The sequence below is a fragment of the Rhinoraja longicauda genome, chromosome 17, assembly GCF_053455715.1.
Source record: "Rhinoraja longicauda isolate Sanriku21f chromosome 17, sRhiLon1.1, whole genome shotgun sequence".
NCBI classification, from domain to species: Eukaryota; Metazoa; Chordata; class Chondrichthyes; order Rajiformes; family Arhynchobatidae; genus Rhinoraja; species Rhinoraja longicauda.
In genome coordinates, this window is record NC_135969.1 from 7,151,265 (window position 1) to 7,172,545 (window position 21,281).

At 39.0% G+C, this 21,281-nt stretch overlaps 1 protein-coding gene across 2 annotated transcripts in view; it reads right to left on the bottom strand.

Annotated features, from left to right (window-relative positions):
* Positions 1-11,806: 11,806 nt before the first annotated feature.
* poc1a (POC1 centriolar protein A) overlaps positions 11,807-21,281 on the bottom strand; it is an 83,179-nt gene continuing 73,704 nt past the window's right edge. For both annotated transcript variants that reach the window (XM_078413796.1, XM_078413795.1), the window contains exon 11: positions 11,807-12,160. In XM_078413796.1, the coding sequence (XP_078269922.1) occupies positions 12,080-12,160 (81 nt within the window). In that variant the 3' untranslated portion in view covers positions 11,807-12,079. The remainder of the gene's footprint in view (positions 12,161-21,281) is intronic.

Genomic DNA, 21,281 nt, shown 5'->3' on the forward strand with positions numbered 1-21,281 from the left:
TATACACCTGTATAAGATCGCCCTTCAGCTTCCTGCGCTCCAAGGAATATTGTCTTGTCCAGCCCAACCTCTCCCTATAACTCAGGCCCTCAAATCCTGGCAACATCGTCATAAATCGACTCTGCACACTTTCCCAAGCTAACAAAATCCTTTCAATGCAAGGTGACCGAAACTGAACATAATTCTCCGAATGCAGCCTCACCAAGGTGTTGTACAACGGTAACCTAACATCCCAACCTCTATACTCAATTCCCCGATTGAAGGCCAAACTGAAAGCCTTCTTGACCACCCTATCTACTTATCTATCTATCTAGCCACTTTCTCGGAACTACATACCTGCACTCCTATATCCCTCTGCACACCACTCCCAGGGCCCTGCCATTCACTGTGAAAGTCCTAACCTGGTTTGACTTCGTAAAATGCAACACCTTACACTTATCTGCATTAAACTCCAATAACAATTCCTCAGCCCACGATAAAGATCCTGCTGTAATTTTTCATAACCATCTTCGCTATCTACGATGCCACCCACTTCAGTGTCATCCTCAAACTTACTAATCATGCCTTCCATATTCTCATCCAAATCGTTGATATAAACCATAAACGGCACCAGGCCCAGCGACAATCCCTGAAGCACACCACTAGTCCCAGGCCTCCAGTCTGAAAAACCTTCCACCATCACCCTCTGCTTCCTTCCAGGAAGCCAATTCTCTATCCTGTCGGCTAGCTCTCGCTGCATCCGATGCAATCAAACCTTCCGGAGCAGCCTCTCATGTGGAACATGATCAAATGCCTTGCTGATGTCCATATCGACAACGTCTGCGACTTTGCCCTCATCAATAAATAACTTTTTGGTTATTTCATCAAAGAAACTCAAGATTCGCAGGACATGATCTCCCATACACAAAACCATGCTGACTATACCTACTCGGCCCCTGTCCATCTATATTATAACGGACTATAGGGATTCAGGCATTGCCAATTGGCTGGCCTCAAAAGACAAATTCATGTACACCAATCATTTGCTCTTCCCATTTTCTTACGAATAGATCAGGCTTTGCCCTCTCCCTTATATGGGCCTCGACATATTGCCTTAGGAAACTTTCCTGAACACATTTGACGAATTATACCCCGTCTAAGCCCTTGGCATTATGACATTCCCAGTCAATATTGGGAAAGTTAAAATCCCCTACTATGACAACCTTATTAGTCTTGCAGCTGTCTTCACTCTCCAGGCATATCTGTTCTTCTAATTCCTGTTGGTTCTTTGGTGGCCAATAGTACACTCCCAGCAAGGTGATCATCTTTTTATTTCTCAGCTCCACCCATATAGCATCACTGAAGGAACCATCAGTAATGTCATCTCAGACTAGTGCCATGACATTCTACATAATCAATAAAGCAAAACTCATTCCTCCTTTACCCCCATCTCTATTTCTCCTGTAGCATCTGTACCCTGGAACATTAAGCTGCCAGTCATGTCTCTCTCTTGGCTAGGTTTCTGTAATGGCTACCACACGTACCTATCCATGCCGAGCTCATCTGCCTTACCTGTCAGGTCTCTTGCATTAAAATAAATGCAAACCAATCCAACAGTCCTACCCGTGTAGGAAGGAACTGCAGATGCTGGTTTAAACCGAAGATAGACACAAAATGCTAGAGTAACTCAGCGGGACAGGCAGCATCTCTGGATAGAAGAAATGGGTGACGTTTCGGTTCAGAAGGGTCTTGATCTAAAACGTCACCCATTCCTATCCAGAGATGCTGCCTGTCCCTCTGAGTTATTCCAGCATTTTGTGTCTATCAACAGTCCTAACGTTCCCTGCCATGCTTATGCCTATTCTGTCCTTTGCACTTTCTTTCATCAACTTCCTTACTGACTTCCAGCCTCTCACCTACCTCAGTCCTATTGTCTCCCATTCCTAACCCCACCCCCCAATTGTTGAAAGGTCAGCAACTGGGATATTCGTTGGAAACTGAAAATAATGTTTATCAAATTAAATTTATGAATTTGTAGCTTAAGAATAATCAATTGGAGTTGACAGATTTAAAAGCATTCCTACAAAACATTCTGAGGAAATTGGTCAAATCCATATTTCTTTCAAATACTTCCAAACCTGGAATGCATTTCATGCCTTTGTTATTCACATAACATCGTTCTTAGTACCAAACCTAGTATGGAGATGGTAGATGGATCATTTGTGGATAATTTAGCCAAGGTTCTTTGCTTGAATCAGTCCAGAGGAAGGGTCTTGATCTGAAATGTCGACTGTCCATTGCCCTTCACAAATACTGCCAGACCCCCTGACACACATTAGAAATGGTGTTGGGTAGACTGATGGGACTGAAAGCAGATAAATCCCCAGGGCCTGATGGTCTGCATCCCAGGGTACTCAAGGAGGTGGCTCTAGAAATCGTGGACACATTGGTGATCATTTTCCAATGTTCTAGGTCAGTTCTGGATCAGTTCCTGTGGATTGGAGGCTAGCTAATGTTATTCCACTTTTCAAGAAAGGAGGGTGAGAGAAAGCAGAGAATTATAGGCTGGTTAGCCTGACTGTAGGGATAAATGGGTCCCTTTCAGAATGGCAGGCAGTGAGTGACTAGTGGGGTACTGCAAGGCTCGGTGCTGGGACCGGGGCTTGTATACGCTGGAATTTAGGACGAGAGAGGATCTTATAGAAACATATAAAATTATTAAAGAATTGGACACGCTAGATGCAGGAAACATGTTCCCGATGTTGGGGGAGTCCAGAACCAGGGGCCAGTTTAAGAATAAGGTGTAGGCCATTTAGAACTGAGATGAGGAAAAACCTTTTTTCATACAGAGTTGTGAATTTGTGAAATTCTCTATCAGATGGCAATGGAGGCCGATTCGCTGGATGCATTCAAAAGAGAGTTAGATAGAGCTCTTAGGTCGAGCGGAATCAAGGGATATGGGGAGGAGGCAGGAACGGGGTACTGATTGTGGATGATCAGCCATGATCATATTGAATGGCGGTGCTGGCTCGAAGGGCCGAATGACGTATTCCTGCACCTATTGTCTATGTATCTATGTATTCCTCCAGCAGTTTGTTTTTGCTTCCGATTCCAAAATCTGCATTCTTTTGTGCCTTCTCTCCTTGGATGAAGGTCCAATGACCTCTGCTGGTGAGTATACCTTGTTGACCTTGAGGGCAGAGCATCAGATTCATTTTCTGGAGTAACTCAGTGTGTCCGGCTGTATTTCTGGAGAACATGGAGAGGTGACATTTCGGGTCGGTCCCCTTCTTCAGACTGATTGTAGTGTCGGGGGGGGGGGAAGGATTAAGAAAACTGGAAGAGAGGAAGGGCAGGATAAAGCCTGGCAAGTATTAAAGAAAGACACCAAATATGAATAACTCAGTGGGTCAGGCAGCATCCCTGGAGAACAGAGATGGGCAACGTTTCAGATCAGAACCCTTCTTCAGACTGATTGCAGGGAGGTGGGAAAGAAAGCTGGAAAAGAGGAGGGGCAGGACAGAGCATGGCTGAAAATAGCTGAACACAGATGAGGAGGTTTTTTGATAGGCGGATTGTCAGACAAAGGCCAGGGATGAACAGACATGCGAGCCCGAAAATGATCAAAGAATTGTGAATTGTTACGCTCGGGGATAGAGAGGTTGCGAATTGTGTAGCTATTGGAAATGGTGCAGGTGGATGGAGAGGGGAGAAACTGGCGTAAGATCAGCCAGGATTCAGGGGAGGGGAGTGGGGGGGGTGGGTCTTGGTGTGAAAAGGGAGGAAGGAAGGTGGTCTGTTGTGGGCTAGTTACCTAAAATTGGAGAATTTAATGTTCATACCATTGGGATGTAAGATACCTGTGGAATACGAGCTGCTGTTCCTCCAATTTGCGCGTGGCCTCACTCTGACAGTGGAGGAGGCCCAGGACAGAATAATAATAATAATAATAATAATGCATTACATTTATATAGCGCTTTTCAAACACTCAAAGACGCTTTACAGGGATCAGTATGGGAAAGAGAGGGGGAGTTGCAATGTTTGGTAACCTTGAGATCACAGAGAGCTTGGCAGACCGAGCGTAAGTGTTCAGCGAAATGGTTGGCAAGTCGATATTAGGTCAGTAGTTACCTAAAAATGGAGAATTCAATGTTCATACTGTTGGGTCGTAACTGTTGTACAAAATAATCTATATTATTGTTGGTATTTTTACTTTTGATCAAAACTAGCTATAAAAGATTATCAACAAAAGAGCATTCAGTTTTGCAACAGACCAAAATCACAGTTAATTGTCTTCCCAGCTGGATTATCTCCCAACTAATGCAAAGGCCCATGAGATTACCTTTGTCATTTAGAGTTTGTCGTTTGCTACTTAGGAAAATTCCAAAAAAACACGTTGGAACTTGTGCAAGGTTAAGCCGTAAAAGTACAGAACATTCAACTGTGCCTGATTTCTCTGATTTGACGGAAGTCTACAGAACAATACCTTCTTCTCTCCTGATCTTTGATAGCCTTCCCTTGAGATATGAATAATTGACAAGGCAAGCAAAAAAAAAATCTTATTAAATATAACTGAACTTGTCTCAGTACAAAAAACAATGAATGTTTTGCAGGTGAACAAAAATATAAGCTGACATACAAGCAGAACACAAGGAGTCAAAGGAATATCCACCCATGTGATAATTTTAGATACTTAAGTGTGGTAACATTTCTTAACAATTACTCTTTGTATCTGTTAAAATAATTTCAGAATCCAAAAATGACCTCTGCACTTGAGTCAGCTCTTCAACCTTCTGTAGAGTCCTGTCTTTAAAATGCAAGACTGAAAGATTGCATCTTTCAAAAGATGCAGAGACCTTGGAAAGAAATGAAGGATAAAAATATTCCAGCGCCACAGAAATTATATTCATTTCACACACTCTGTAAGTAAACAAATGGAATGGTCCAAAATTGTATTCCAGCAAACCATTTTGATTATTTGTTATGGTTCAATGGGCTATTCAAGATGATTTAGTTGTACGAGCTGAATGAGGCTTTTTTCAATTGCTTTATGAAAATAGGAACAATAACATCTGATTTCATCACAGCTGCATTGGAGCATAAAAGCATTTGTGTCACTGCACAATTACAGCTTTATACCCCCTGTTAACTTTCAGTTACTTGAAACTAACAGCTCTTGTATCTGAATCATCAAAGACAAAAAATAATCAATGCGAGGAAAAATATCCAAGATTTTTGCTTTTGTGATTTCTTATATCATTACACAAAGACACGTGGCAGATAAGTAGATTTGGACAGAATGCATATAAAAAAACAAAAATTGACTAACAGATAATTAAGAAAGGAAAATAATAAACAGATGTGGACAGGATATTTCTCTTTTTGGGACAATCTACAATGAAGTGTCACCTTTAAAAAATAAGACATCACCCATTTAAGACAAAGATGAAGTGGATTATGTCTCTTAGTGGATCATGAATCCTTTAAACTCTCTTCCTCAAAGGGTGATGGAAGGAGAGTCCCTGGACATTTTAAGGCAGCAAAAGGAGAATGAATACTGCAGATTGACAAGAATATTGGAATGAAGTTACAATCAGATCAGCCTTGCTATCAAGTAGGGGTGCTGAATTGATAGGCCACATTGCCTTATTTGAATGCTCATAATAGCAGATGGATTATTCCCTTCAGTTATGCAATTCCTGAAGGTTTACAGTTTACTTTACTTTAACTCCGAGCTTGTAAATGAAGGATGTAAATGATTCAAAATGAGTGCTTCAGTAAAATGAAGTGCTATAGGGAGAGGTTGAGTAGGCTGGGTCTCTATTCCTTGGAGTGCATGAGGATGATCTTATTGAGGTGTATAAAATCATGAGAGGAATAGATCAGGTAGATGCACAGATTCTCTTGCCCAGATTAAGGGAATCGAGGACCAGAGGACAAAGGTTCATGGTGAAGTGGAAAAGATTTAATAGGAATCTGAGGGGTAACTTTTTCACACAAAGGGTGGTGGGTGTATGGAACAAGCTGCCAGAGGAGGTAGTTGAGGCTGGGACTATCCCAACATTTAAGAAACAGTTACTGGGACTATCCCAACGTTTAATAAACAGTTAAGAGGCAGGTACATGGATAGGGCAAGTTTGGAGCAATATCGACCAATAGCAGGCAGGTGGGACTAGTGTTGCTGGCACATGTTGGCCCGTGTGGGCAAGTTGTGCCGAAGGGCCTGCTTCCATGCTGTATCACTCTATGACTCTAATATTTTCTGCAAAATCTGCACCACAGTGGCAATATGCATTTACCTGATGAAATGGCAATACAATTTTCACTTCCCCATGTGTAATTACTCATCCCATTAAGTAATCAACCCATGCAGCACCTTGTTTTTTAACTTAGAAAATGTTTATCTTTAACAGTATTTTTGAAATCCACTAAATACTGATCATCTCTGGGGGAATGTTTTGCTTTTTAAATTTAATAATAGTTTTATGAATTGCTTATTAATATGGTACATTAATATTGTGCTAAACATTCAGACAAAGTAATCTCCAACTTTTGTTGACGCCTACCTTAAAGACTATCAGTTAAATTGCCACATAGAAATGCCTTTTCTACATGTTTGTTAAATTAAATTGCTATCATCATTCTGGGCTGTAAATATTCCTCTTCCCATCCCTACTTTAAAGATCTATCCTGATATTTCTGGTGTCGGTTCATGATCATTTGCTTTAGCATAATTATCTTTGGGACTGTGGCTCAATGCCGAGGGGTTTGATTTTTAAAATGCCTCCTTTATGATTCTTCATCAACACCAGTAGATCTGCCACAGGAAGATATGTTGGAAGACACAGGTAGTGGAATTCAATTGTGCCAAGGGTTCAAAATGGACCATAGCATATTGGCCACTTGTTAAACATGCTTCCTTTCCACCAAAATTAGAGATTAACACAAAAAGCTGGAGTAACTCAGCGGGTCAGGCATCATCTCTGGAGAAAAGAAATAGGTGACGTTTCAGGTTGAGACCCTTCTTCAGACGGAGATTAAGTTTTATATCCATTGTTTAGTGTTATTATCAGGATCAATAATATGCAGATAGTAAATAGCTTTTCCTTTCATTCTGTTCATGGCCATTTTTTTGTTCATTTTGCAGACAAAAATGGAATCACGGTATTCGGTGAAAATTAGCGATGAGATTTCTTTACTTGCATGCACAATTTTAAATCTCCTACCGATTTTTGAAAGGTCAACAAACAGCAGACCAAGTATGTACCGATATTTGTGGAAGAGCAGAATAGAATGACAGCAGGTGACATAAACTTTAGAATGCATTCGTAAATTACTTTTGTAGAATTAATTTAAAATTACACCTGTCAGTTGAAGATTTTAATAGATAGTGAAAATGTAATGAATTCTGTTTAGTACATGTATTAAGGGCAACATGAAATAAACTGCTACAAAGATCTCTATTGAAGCCACATCTTCCATCACCTAATCCAAGCATTGCTGTACAATGTTAACTTGCAAAGTAAGGTTATGCTTTGGTGTCTATATCTTACACTGGATAGAGAATTACGTGCACCTCCAGAGATAAGGAGTAGTCATTAACAACAGTTGCTGTGCAGGAGCTGGCCATATCTGAAACAGAAAATAGGTGCAGAAGTAGGCCATTCGGCCCTTCGAGCAAGCACCACCATTCAAAATGATCATGGCTGATCATCCAAAATCAGTACCCCGTTCTGGCTATTTCCCCATATACCTTGATTCCTTTAGCTGTAAGAGCTAAATCTCTCTTGAACACATCCAGTGAATTGGCCTCCACTGCCTTCTGTGGCTGTGAATTCCACAACTCTCTGGGTGAAAAGATTTTTTTCTTCTCAGTCCTAAATGGCCTACCCCTTTTTTCTGGAATCCTATATGGTTTAATAATGGGACTTACATTGTTCATCTTTAATAACCATTGGATAAAGTGACTGAGAATAATCTGCAGTCATGGTTGTGGATAATATGCAGATTTTTGTTGTTGTTGGATAATCCACCTGTGAATTGCCCTGGGTTATTTATCTTACATTACAGAAACCTTGTGAAAAGGAAGTTGTTATTGTACATTTAAACAAATTAGGTGTTTGCACAAATAAGCTCACAGGTAGAGTTCAAGACAACAGAAACGGACCACAATTGACAGATATTTTCAATACAGCCAAGCACTGCATGATACGTGAAAAAGATTACACTTTGGTGTTTCTGGCCTACAGCCACTAAAAGGGAGGCAGACCTGACCATTGTAATTCATGAAGCATTTAGAGCCAATGCACAGTATAATGAGGTTGTTGCAAATTGATTGATTAGTATGTATAGCTAGGTTAATTAAATGTAAAAGTGGAAGGACAATCCTCTTGTCGTGTTAGGCATTAATCACATTGTATCTACAATAATATTCCAGTTTTATATTCTTTCATTTCAGGGTTATCAAAATTCTGGAACAAGTTCAGAGGACAGATATTTGAGTGATATCTAATTCAATGGTCCCGAGTCACAACAGGTTTTGATAACTATTTTCTGTTTCCTTTTGAAAAGTGCAGAGATTGAGAAATAGAATGAAGGCATTTGTTTTTGCACAAGTAAATGGTTATCTGGATTAGACACAGGTATGAGAAATGGTTATAATGAAGATGTGTTAAGTCTCAAAGTGAACTAGACGGTAGGAAATCTCCCACCTTCTGAGGTGTATCGTCACTGAATGAAGTTAACTATGGATGCATTGGGTAGCAAAGCAGAGATTGAATATGCTGCGTTTGCTTTTATTGGAGTGTAGGAGGCTGTAGAGATGTGGTTGATGGCATGATGATGAGATAGACTTGATGGATCAGTCTTTTTACTCTGCTCTTTATCCTATGACCATTACTGGCCTAGTCAGTGCGCAATGATGAGCAAAACCTTTTCTACCATAACTTCTCCAAATTATTTTCCTGCCTTCCTCTCAGTTCAGTTTTAGCTTTTGTTGCATGTTTTCCAGTCAGCAGAAAGATAATACAATCGAGCCATTTACACTGTATAGATACATGATAAGGGAATAATGTTCAGTGCAAGGTAAAGCCAGTAAAGTCGATCAAAGATAGTCTGAGGGTCACCACGAGGTAGATAGAAGCTCAGCACTGCTCTCTGGTTGTGGTAGGATGATTCAGTTGCCTGATAACAGCTGGAAAGAAATTGTCCCTGAATCTTGTCTTACTCTCTCATTCTCTTCATATTGCCAATCTTTACTAAATAGGAAATAATGTAAGAGCCAATTTATTTAATAAAGAGGGAGAATTGAATTTCTTAACCTTTAAAAAATTAGGAGTATGGCCTTACACTTGCTATTATAAAGCTGGGATTAAACAATAAGTCTAACTGAAAGTGCATCAATTTAATACATGTCACAAATACATTACAAATTGCTTCAAATTCCTAGGAGTCAATATCACCAGCAACTTGTCCTGGACCACCCATATTGAAGCAATGACCAAGAAAGCACACCAATGCTTCCACTTCCTGAGAAGGCATAGGACGTTCGGCATGTCACCAACAACTCTACCAACTTCTACAGATTCGCGCAGAAAGCATTTTATCACGATGCATCACTGCATGGTTTGGGAACAGCTCCATCGAAGACTGCAAGGCATTGCAGAAAATTGTGGACGCAGCCCAGACCATCACGCAAACCAACCTCCCTCCCTTCCATTGACTTCATTTACACCTCACCCTGCCTCGGCAAGGCCACCAGCAGAATCAAGGACTCTGGCCACTCCCTCTTCTCCCCTCCCATCAGTCAAGAGGTATAAAAGTGTGAAAATGTACACCTCCAGATTCAGGAATAGTTTCTTCCCAGCTGTTATTGGGCAACTGAACCTTCCTACTAACTAGAATAGTCCTGAGCTACTATCTACCTCATTGGAGACTCTCTGACTCTTTTTGGTCGGACTTTACTGGACTTTATCTTGCACGTAACATTAATCACGTTATTCCCTTGATCATGTATCTGAACATTGTGGATGGCTCGATCGTGATCATGTATTGTCTTTCTGCTGACTGGTTAGCACGCAACAAAAGCTTTTCACTGTACCTCTGTACACGTGACAATAAACTCAACTCTAAAACTCTGGATTATTTAGCCGAAGTATGAGGATGAACAGCTATATTTTGGTTAGATTTTGACTTTGATAGGATTGATATGATTTGCAGTGGTGATGATTTGGTGGCACTTAAAAATAGTTCTGAGATTTGGTACAATTGTGTTTGGAGTACTGGAGTTTGATTGTACAATGGATCTACGTAAAGAATAAGGCAGCAAATACGGAAAGTATCTAACAGCACTGGGCATCTCAGGGCGTGGAGCAATCATTTGAGTCTTTTCAAAATATCTTTGTCAACATTTGGTAGAGATGTATGGTTGCTTCCTGTTTATAGCCATGTCTGTACATCTTGTCCATTCCCATACAAATGTAAACAATGTAAAAATTATATTTAGTAAATATGAAAACACTTGAAATTATGAGAATTTTCAAATTCAATTGGCCAAATATGTCGAGATGAATTAAAAAGATCTATGATTCTGACAGCTGTTAACAATGTGAAAGTCTGTGCCATTCTCGTTATGAACCAGACAAAAAGCATTTCCGCTTCAAAGTTGCAGGAATGTAAAGATTATTTGAATAATCCATACATACAATTCTACAGCAAGAGATGACAGTTTTCTAAAGATTACCGAATATATGATAAAATCTACTACTGCTGTGTAATCATTATTTTCATTTTTGCCCTGCAAGGCCTTCTCACCTGAAGAAATATTCTGACACTCGTCCTCCAATTTTTCTACAAATTAGAAAGTTTCTTGAAGCTCAAGAAATAAAAACATCAGTACACATAGGTACAGGTGTTCAAATTGCACGGGAAAAATTGTTGCAAACTCAGATTTGTCATTCAAATTCCACATTGCAGTTCCGTTGCAAAATATCGAAATCAAATTGAGACAGTTTAAATAAAATATTAACGTAGGAACACTATTCAATAGATAAATGTAACCACATTCTATCTAAAATATGTAACTTTTAAAACTAATACATCTTTTTAGTGTAATGTTTTGTTTAGGATATTTGAAGCTTCAATCATTCCAAAAAAAGTGGACAAATAATTGCAAAACCAATTTCACAACCAAAGGGAATTTGATTATCATTTTACACAAGCAGATTGTCAATAAGGGCCATAAGATCTTATGATGAAAAGGTCAAAACAAAATCTATGACAGCATTAGAAAATAGGTGCCGAAACAAGCAATTTTTCATAAAGTAATATAAATCTTACTCTTCTCGTTATTTAAATAGTGTAGTCTGGAAACTGTTCAATTGTATGATAACTAAATTTCAATATTGCTGCTTATTCACATGACAAAAGAAAGTCCTATATTTGTCACATTTTATCATTTTTGCATACACAGGAGTGTATAATTGGTACTGAGAATCAGTTTTACTCAAAGAATTTAGTACCAGATTTAACTTATTTAGTATATTTAAGCTCTGTTTTCTTTTATTATACTTCAACTTACCAAGAAACTGCTTTTGTTTCCAATTGTTTCTGTGGTACAATTGTAAAAAGCATAATAGTCTCCCCCACAAAATTCTTGACTCGGGATAAAGTTGTTCTTCAAAATAAAGTATGCCTGTGAAGTTCTTAATATCCAAATGAAACAACTTACACAACTAAATCACATTTGAGAGAAATAACAAATTTAAACCATTCCTCAAAATCAAAAGTTTATTTAAACACATGAGATCCGTGTGTACATGGATCTATTTTGAAGTGAAACAAACTATTTACTCTTTTATAAAAAATACTGGCTCACACAGAGGGCATAGTAACAAAAGTACAAAAGCTATATATATATATATATTACAACCTAAAATTTCATTACAATTGTTATCAGACAATATTAGGGAAGAATGAATCATTTACAAAACTTGGATTGGTGATCACTGGATTTCTCCACATTAAGTATGCCTGCTAGTTAAGGTGCTTAGTCTGTGAATTTACTTGTTTCTTTCATCTGCTTTCAATCACCTGACTTTAATCATGACTTCTGCTGATTGTCAAGACATTCACGGAGTTTGTCTTCTGTTAATGTAAGTCGCTGTTCAAGAATCGTCACTGTCTGAAGAATAAAATTAAAAGAAAAAACCTTGTTCACAAGTGGTAAAGAGACATGAAGCGCAATAAGGCCATTATATTTTATTTGTTGTGAACTTCTGCATCTTATATAAAAAGATGCCATGGACAAATATGCTTGACACAATATATATTAACAGGCTACGAGCAATCATATTCAAATGACATATTCTTTTCAAAAGGCCTCTCAAAAGTTTATGTTTCATGTTACGTTTGCTTTATGTTTAATCAGTTGTAGAATGAAAATGATTTAACACTAAACATTTATAACTCAGTAACACATATAAAATGATTCAAATCCTTTATCTGCTGCCATTTATTCTAATTCTGCCTCCAACACACAACCAAAGTCTGGAAAGGCAAGAGCATTTCTGCTCTCTTTCTGCCCACAATTCAGTTACCATAACTCTTAATCTTCCTTTAATTTATGACCTCCACATCTGGTAGTGTGCGATACCACTAAGCAGATCACAGTAATGCAGTTTCCTTTATAGTCCCTTGAGGTTGGGGCCCATATGGGACAGACCTTTGCAGAACAGAGTACAAGGAGTTTCTACTTCCTCAGAGCAGTACATTGTAAACTTCTTTCCATAAAGCTCCAAGTACAATAGCACCCCATTTATTAAATTCTTCATAAGAAACTGAAAGTTGAGGAATACTGGAAATACCAAAGTCACATTAAATAATTGTTTCCAATAATCTAACTTAATTCTTTATTTAATATGTGAATAAATACACAAAAATATTTAGCTAAGGCATTAAAATCTAAGTCAAAATCAAGACATGCGTATCCCATATTTTACAATCTATACGTGAGAAAAAGACCTGCTTTTATATGCCGTCCTCAAAAGGTCATAGAACACTTTAGAGCCAATACTTTAAGGACAATCATTATTGGGGTATTGATATGCCAAGTTAAAATGCACCAAGAAAAGGTGTTTGAAAGCTTTTTTGAGAACAATTTACTAAATTTCTCCAGTGAATTTCCGAGACAATTGAACATTAAAACATCTGAATTCACTCCCAAAATTGCACTTTGTTTTGAAATGTGTCCACAGCAAGATGTACACAAGATGTAACAGTTGGCACAAGTTAGCTGAGGCAGGAGGGTGTTTATCCTTCAAGTGGCAACAAATATTTATAATTTGGATTTTTATGGTCATCAATGTCATTGCATAACACTTGTACTACAGATTACTGGAATCAATGAAGTGATTTCAAAGTCACATGTGGGACAACTCTACCCACTAAAGATGGGAAAGAATGGGAGACATATAAGGGAAGGCACAAAAGGACATGGGAGGGAGCTAAATTCAAATTAAAATAAAGACAGAATGAGAAATAAAAGGAAAAGAGGAATTTAAGGTAAGAATGATGCATTCAAAATGCATCTCACAAACATAAAATGCGAGTATTCGAACTTAGAAAACTGTCCTATATCAGTGAGATGAAAAAACAAATTTGCAAACCAGCTAAAATTTCCACCCTTCACTAGGATACATCAAAAAATATCACCCTGCACTGATAAGTAAAAATAAAATTTCACCTCAATATCAAGTTGAACAATATCTAGTTACATTATACTTCAGAAGTCTATGTTGTGGATCAGAGATGAATAACTTCTCAAATTTGTTTGAATATCACATACAATGCAATGGAAACTTATAATGAGGTAAAAGATCGAATGCATGCCTTCCTAAATAATATTAAGACACTACAAATGGCTATTTGTTCGAGAAAATTGAAATGGTGGCACTGCCAGCAATGTGCTATACCTGCTCAAGTGCTATTAACACAACCCAAGCCTAAGTAACAGAAAAGCAGTATGTGAAGGCGGAATTCCTCTCAACTTGGCAATAAAGGAAAGTGATGATCCAAAGAGCACATAATGTATTTAAATAGTGATAGAATTCTGTCACCATGTCGTAGGCCAAAAAAACTATATAATTGGAAAACTCAGTGGACGAAAAGACTAAGATAACAAAGACAGAAGTTAATTGCCATCATTGTATCTTCACATTTTGGACAAATTTACATAAATAGCAAATCGCTGTACTGACCGTTCGACGATCAAATAGTTACGGGACTCATGGGAACTTAACATGTAAAGCTGAGCAAATGAGCACATTATTTTTGGAGGTATCACAAAATGCTGGAGTAACTCAGCAGGTCAGGCAGCATCTCAGGAGAGAAGGAATGGGTGACGTTTCGGGTCGAGACACTTCTTCAGACTGAAGAAGGGTTTCGACCCGAAACGTCACCCATTCCTTCTCTCCTGAGATGCTGCCTGACCTGCTGAGTTACTCCAGCATTTTGTGATACGTTCGATTTGTACCAGCATCTGCAGTTATTCTCCTACATTATTTTTGGAAATGTCTTTCCCATTATCACATCTCAGTCTGGACCTGTGCTCCAACACGTCATGTTACCAAGTAAAATCTTTCAAAAATGTTTGCAATAATAACACGGTGCATTGATTCGCAGGCATTTATGGCCCTTTTTATCCCAAAAGTTGTAATGTTGTAATGAGAAAATATGCATGAAAGAAGTAACAGTTCAAATAAAACGTATTTTCAAAGGTTGTATTCTCCTTTGAACAGATCAGAAACAATTAAAGTCTGCAACACGCATTCTCCACCTCCAGTTGTTGAAATACTTCACACTGGGTGTGATGTTTTCTTCTTAATTTTTAATTCATCACTGATTCATTTTCTCGGCAGAAAATCAATAAAAAAAACGAAGCATCGTCTTGCAGTAAACTTCATGAGGAAAATAAACCAATAGATTGTTCAATGTGTTCCTGCAGCCAAAAGCTGTTTTCAGTGGCAGATCAATAAATAAACGCGGTAAGCTGCTCTCTTCTGAGCTTCCGAGGGTCATTAAAGGAGGTGAATTTTGAAAGTAGCTCCAAGCCAATGTCACTTCCAACAGGAAATGTTATTAAAGAGAGAGAGAGCCAGCGTGATCAATTGACATACACATATCATGGGAAATCAGAAGAAGGTTAGGGTTATGAAATAAGGAAGAGGGACTGTAGGTTGATTGGCCTTTGTAAAAAATATATGCCCCTAATGTGCAGGGAGTGGATGAGAATGTGGGATAACTTAGTTCATAGTTAACAGGTGAACAATGGTCGGTGTGGACGCTGTGGGCCGAAAGGCCTGTTTCCATGCTGTTAAAAAAAAGAAATACAGCTCCATAAGCCTACTCCATTATTCGGTTAGGTCCTGGGTCATCTTTTACCACAATGCCATTTTCCTGGACTAATCCCATCTCTCTCAATTTTCTTAATATCTGAAATTCTGTCACATCCTCTCTTGCACTATATATTCAGCAACTCAAATAGTCTTGCAATAAAAGGCAACACACCATTTGCCCTCCTAATTGCATGCCATGCTTGCATATGATCCTTCACTAATATTTGTACAAGGCCACCCAGGTCCCCATGTAAACAAACATCTTTCTGACACTTAACATTTAAAAAGTACTCTGCACTTCTATTTTTTTCTATCAAAGTGGATGACCTCACATTTTCCACATTATATTTCACGAATCATGTACTACCTCATTCATTTGATCTGTCTATTTCCTTAAAGCCTCCCTACATCCTCCTGACAACCCATGCTGCCATTCAACGTTGTTTCATCAGCAACCAGCCTTATCTATATATCTCCTAATTTATAAAGTTATCATATAATATCATATATATACAGCCGGAAACAGGCCTTTTCGGCCCTCCAAGTCCGTGCCGCCCAGCGATCCCCGTACATTAACACTATCCTACACCCACTAGGGACAATTTTTTTTTACATTTACCCAGCCAATTAACCTACATACCTGTACGTCTTTGGAGTGTGGGAGGAAACCGAAGATCTCGGAGAAAACCCATGCAGGTCACGGGGAGAACGTACAAACTCCTTACAGTGCAGCACCCGTAGTCAGGATCGAACCTGAGTCTCCGGCGCTGCATTCGCTGTAAAGCAGCAACTCTACCGCTGCGCTACCGTGCCGCCCATCCTGAAAGAAGTATGTTCAGATCTGGGTCCAGGACGACTCTAGGAGCAGACCACACAATTTCGACTGGCACTTGACTCAATGTTGTGTTTCACAGATATTAACCTGCACTATGTGCATACCACTTTAATAATAAGACAAACCTATTGGCAACAAGGAGTACGTATGGCTTCATTCAGCAACCGTTGACTAATTAACTGATTTATTTGGCAGGGTGCACACAAATTGGCTACTGTATTTCTTCAACAACAACTTAAGTTGTTTCAAAACCAATTAATTGGCATAAAGTGTTTTGCTACATCTTAGAACATAGACTGGTACAGCACAGGAAAAGGCCTCTCAGCTTACATTGTCCTTCTGAACATTATGCCTTTAAACTAATCTCCTCTGTCTGCACGTGTTCCAAATCCCTTCATACCCTGCATACCTATGTGTCTGTCTAAAGGATCCATAAACACCACTGTTTTATATGCTTAAGAAGGTATAGCACATGATATTAATGTAATCTGTTTTTCTTTTAAACACAACCAAAGGATCAATTGAGTTATTCTGTCTTTGGAGGCCAGCAAGGGAGTTTTGGATACATTGCCTGGTATATCTATATATTCCCTGGCCATTAGCATACAGAAACAGAAATACTGGTCACCTAAATATATTGCAGCTTTGCAAGTGCAGTTGTTTTTCACGATTTATAGTTTGATCCACAACATAAACAATAGTTTATAAATGACCTGTTCAAAATAAAACATTATTCATGCAATATTAGCTGAAGTGAAATAAGTAGAAGCACAAGGATGAATAAAATCCTCTATAAATTGTAGACATATACAGAATATTAAAAATTATTTGGAAAGTAACTATTAAAACAAATCTAGGGAGTGAGATTTTCAGATCAAAGTGACCTGCTTTAGACAAAGTTATGAGTAAAGAATTAAATTGTTTTTCTGTAGGGAAATTTTCCCACTTTTAGAGCAATCACACTTTTAAAATGTCAGTACTCAAAAAAACTCATCCATTGACTCTGTACAGCTATGATCTTTGCTATAGTTTTACTGGCACCCACAATTAACTCAGATTAATAAGGGGAACCAATCTGGGCATCTTTATTGTGGCAGCAACACTGTTGAATCAGACTCCCGGGTCAGAGGGTAACAGTCCAAACAAATGATCAAGAGGATAGAATGTCAATAAATTCTCCAACATGCCTAGAAGCCTTTTTTTTTGTCAGACGTGCTATTTAACACATTCCACAAGAGAAACACAGTGGTTTACAAACCCATTTCCTCCAGCAATATAAGCCACATGTTGTTCCTCTCAGGTAGACAAAATGGTGGGTTTCAGGCCAAATATTAGAAACATGTGGAAACTAGTGGATTCCTCCGAATTCACAAAGGTTTTGCTCATATAATTTAGATGTTTTCAAATAAGAATTATTTTATTTCAGTCAGGAGATGTGACTGTATCATAAAGCTCATGTTAAAAAAGCTCTTGTTTAAATAGCGACAACTAACATTTTGGTTTAAAAAAATCTTTACCAGAATAGTTAAAGTAATGTAGTGCAATAAAACTCTTTAAATTTGAGAGTTGCACATGAAATGAGTAATTTGTAAGAACTATTTATATTATGAAAATCTGTGCAAAATCCACATAAACAAAACTTGTGTGATATGTACTTTAACACAGCATGAATTCTTCAAACACATTTGATGACATTGCCTTGATTTAAATTACTGTCACTTTCAGGTGGAAGTGGATTCCTAACAGTATTACTGAACCTACTGGAAATTGTATAGTGAAATATGTGGGAAATGTATTCTTGTTGTCAGACTCAATTTTCCAGTAGGATTGGGAGTAGAATCTAAAATTTCTGCTTTAACGATGGTCCCAATTCTTTGAATGAGGTTTAGCTTCATCAACAAATTCAACCCTACTACACTGACCACCCAAGAGTTACAACTATAACACATCTAAAACAAAATAACTAACTAATTGGTTCAAATAGTAGATTGAGAAGTGAGTATAGTACTGAAACACTGATTACCTACACAGCAGTAGAAGATCATGCTCAGGTTATGCTGTTGCACCATGTGTAGGAAGGTACTACATATGCTGGTTTACACCAAAGATAGACACAAAATGGTGGAGTAACTCAGCGGGTCAGGCAGCATCTCTGGAGAGAAGGAATGGGTAACGTTTCAGGTTGAGACCCTTCTTCAGTAGACGTTTTGGTTTGAGACCGTTCTTCAGAAGAAAGGTCTCAACCCGAAACGTCATCCATTCCTTCTCGAGAGATGCTGCCTGTCCCGCTGAGTTACTCCACCATTTTGTGTCTATCTTATGCTATTGCACCTGCAGAGGTGACAGCATGCACATGCTCCACACTACCCCAAACTTACAACCAACACTAACAAGCTGAATCACATTTCGAGAAAGAGCTAAGATGTAAAACCAACATTATTAGTTTGAACACTCATTTGTTTTATCTGCTGTGGTTGCCTTGGTTAAGTCAACATGGCTAATGCCCTTAAGCTAATAGCATGTTGACAAAAGATGGTGAACCCAACTGAAACACTTTATAAATCCTCTTCGAGCTTGCAGGATACAACAGTTCCTATGGCACTTGGATCATCCTGAGAATCAGGTGTTTTAAAAATAAATTTGCATTGGGTTTGTCCACATGGTACTCAGTCACAACATTCAGCACTGACTGTAAATGTTATATTCAACACAGATACATTTATTAGTGTTATCTCAGGCCAAATAAGATATTTTAGGTTTTATTCATTTTTTAGATTACCAAGATATTAGTGAAATGAGTTAATGCTTACATTTATAATTCACATCAGGTTAGGGTTATTCAAAGCCTGCATATTTAAATGAAGCACTATGTTGAGTGAGAAATGGTTATTACTTGTCGGTTTGGTTGTTTCCAGTAGTCTTCTCATAATTCTCATTATGTTTCTGTTATTTTCATATTTTTAAAAGAACTTGGTACATTTAACTTTGGTAAAAGTATAAGAAAAAAAGCTCTTATTACTTCGATGGGAAATCAGTGTAATGAGCAAATTGCATACTTTCAGTTTGATAGAGTTGCTTTCAATCTTCATCCTATTAAATAATAGACGATTTGTCAGCAAATCTACATTTATTTTAATAAAAATAGGCTTGTAGTGATACACTTAGCCAGGTGCCAGGAGTGGCCATCTCTGTGTTTTCAATTGCTTGCCCAATTAGATTTTTATGAGCAGGCTAATGTCTTGAAATCTGCTTTATATGTGGCAGTGTAAATCTTTAAAACTGAAATCAGCTTTCAGTCTGTGAAATTTTGGGGGAGTTTGAAACCAATATACTAGATTAAACAGGCCCAGCTACAATCAGCAGACTTTAAATACAGACACAAGGAACTGAAAATGCTGCTTTACAAAAGAATGTTGGAGTACTCAACGGGTCAAACAGCGTCTCTGGAACATGGACAGGTGACGTTTCAGGTCTTTTTCAGACTGATTATCCATTGGTGGGGAGGGAGAAAGTTGGAAGTGAAAGGGGGCAGGACAAAACATGGAAAGTGATAGGTGGATACAGATGAAGGGGAGTTTGATAGGCAGATGGCTGTGCAAAGGTCAGGGATGAAAAGACAAAAGGTGTGTGATAAGGATAGAAGAGGGGTAAATTGTGAAGCCAGAGGAAGGAATATAGGTGGAAGGGGACGGGGAGAGAATAAATGGGTGAGAATCCAGGCAGAGCACAAGTGAGAGGGAAAGGGTATGTGGGGTTTTGTGAATTGGAGAATTCAATGTTCAAACCATTGGATTGTAAGCTGCCCAAGCAGTTTGAATGTCGCCTCACTCTGGCAATGGAGGAGGCCAAGGACAGAATGGGAATGGAAGTTAAAATGGTTAGCAAACGTGAGATCCTGTAGGCCTTGGCAGTCCGAATGCAAGTGTTCAGCGAAACGGTTGCCTAGTTTACGCTTGGTCTCATCGAGGTAAAGGAGGCCACATCAGAAACACTGAATGCAGTATTTGAGGTTAGAGGAGGTGCACATCAACCTCTGTCTCACCTGGAAGGACTGCCAGGGTCCCTGGATGGATGTGAGGGAGAAGAGAAAGGGACAATGTGAGAATCTCCTGTGATTGGTGTACCTGGGAAGGGGATAGACAATAGACAATAGACAATAGGTGCAGGAGTAGGCCATTCAGCCCTTCGAGCCAGCACCGCCATTCAATGCGATCATGGCTGATCACTATCAATCAGTACCCCGTTCCTGCCTTCTCCCCATACCCCCTCACTCCGCTATCCTTAAGAGCTCTATCCAGCTCTCTCTTGAAAGCATCCAACGAACTGGCCTCCACTGCCTTCTGAGGCAGAGAATTCCACACCTTCACCACCCTCTGACTGAAAAAGTTCTTCCTCATCTCCGTTCTAAATGGCCTACCCCTTATTCTCAAACTGTGGCCCCTTGTTCTGGACTCCCCCAACATTGGGAACATGTTATCTGCCTCTAATGTGTCCAATCCCCTAATTATCTTATATGTTTCAATAAGATCCCCCCTCATCCTTCTAAATTCCAGTGTATACAAGCCCAATCGCTCCAGCCTTTCAACATACGACAGTCCCGCCATTCCGGGAATTAATCTAGTGAACCTACGCTGCACGCCCTCCATAGCAAGAATATCCTTCCTCAAATTTGGAGACCAAAACTGCACACAGTACTCCAGGTGCGGTCTCACCAGGGCCCGGTACAACTGTAGAAGGACCTCTTTGCTCCTATACTCAACTCCTCTTGTTACGAAGGCCAACATTCCATTGGCTTTCTTCACTGCCTGCTGAACCTGCATGCTTCCTTTCATTGACTGATGCACTAGGACACCCAGATCTCGTTGAACTCCCCCTCCTCCTAACTTGACACCATTCAGATAATAATCTGCCTTTCTATTCTTACTTCCAAAGTGAATAACCTCACACTTATCTACATTAAACTGCATCTGCCATGTATCCGCCCACTCACACAACCTGTCCAGGTCACCCTGCAGCCTTATTGCATCTTCCTCACAATTCACACTACCCCCCAGCTTAGTATCATCTGCAAATTT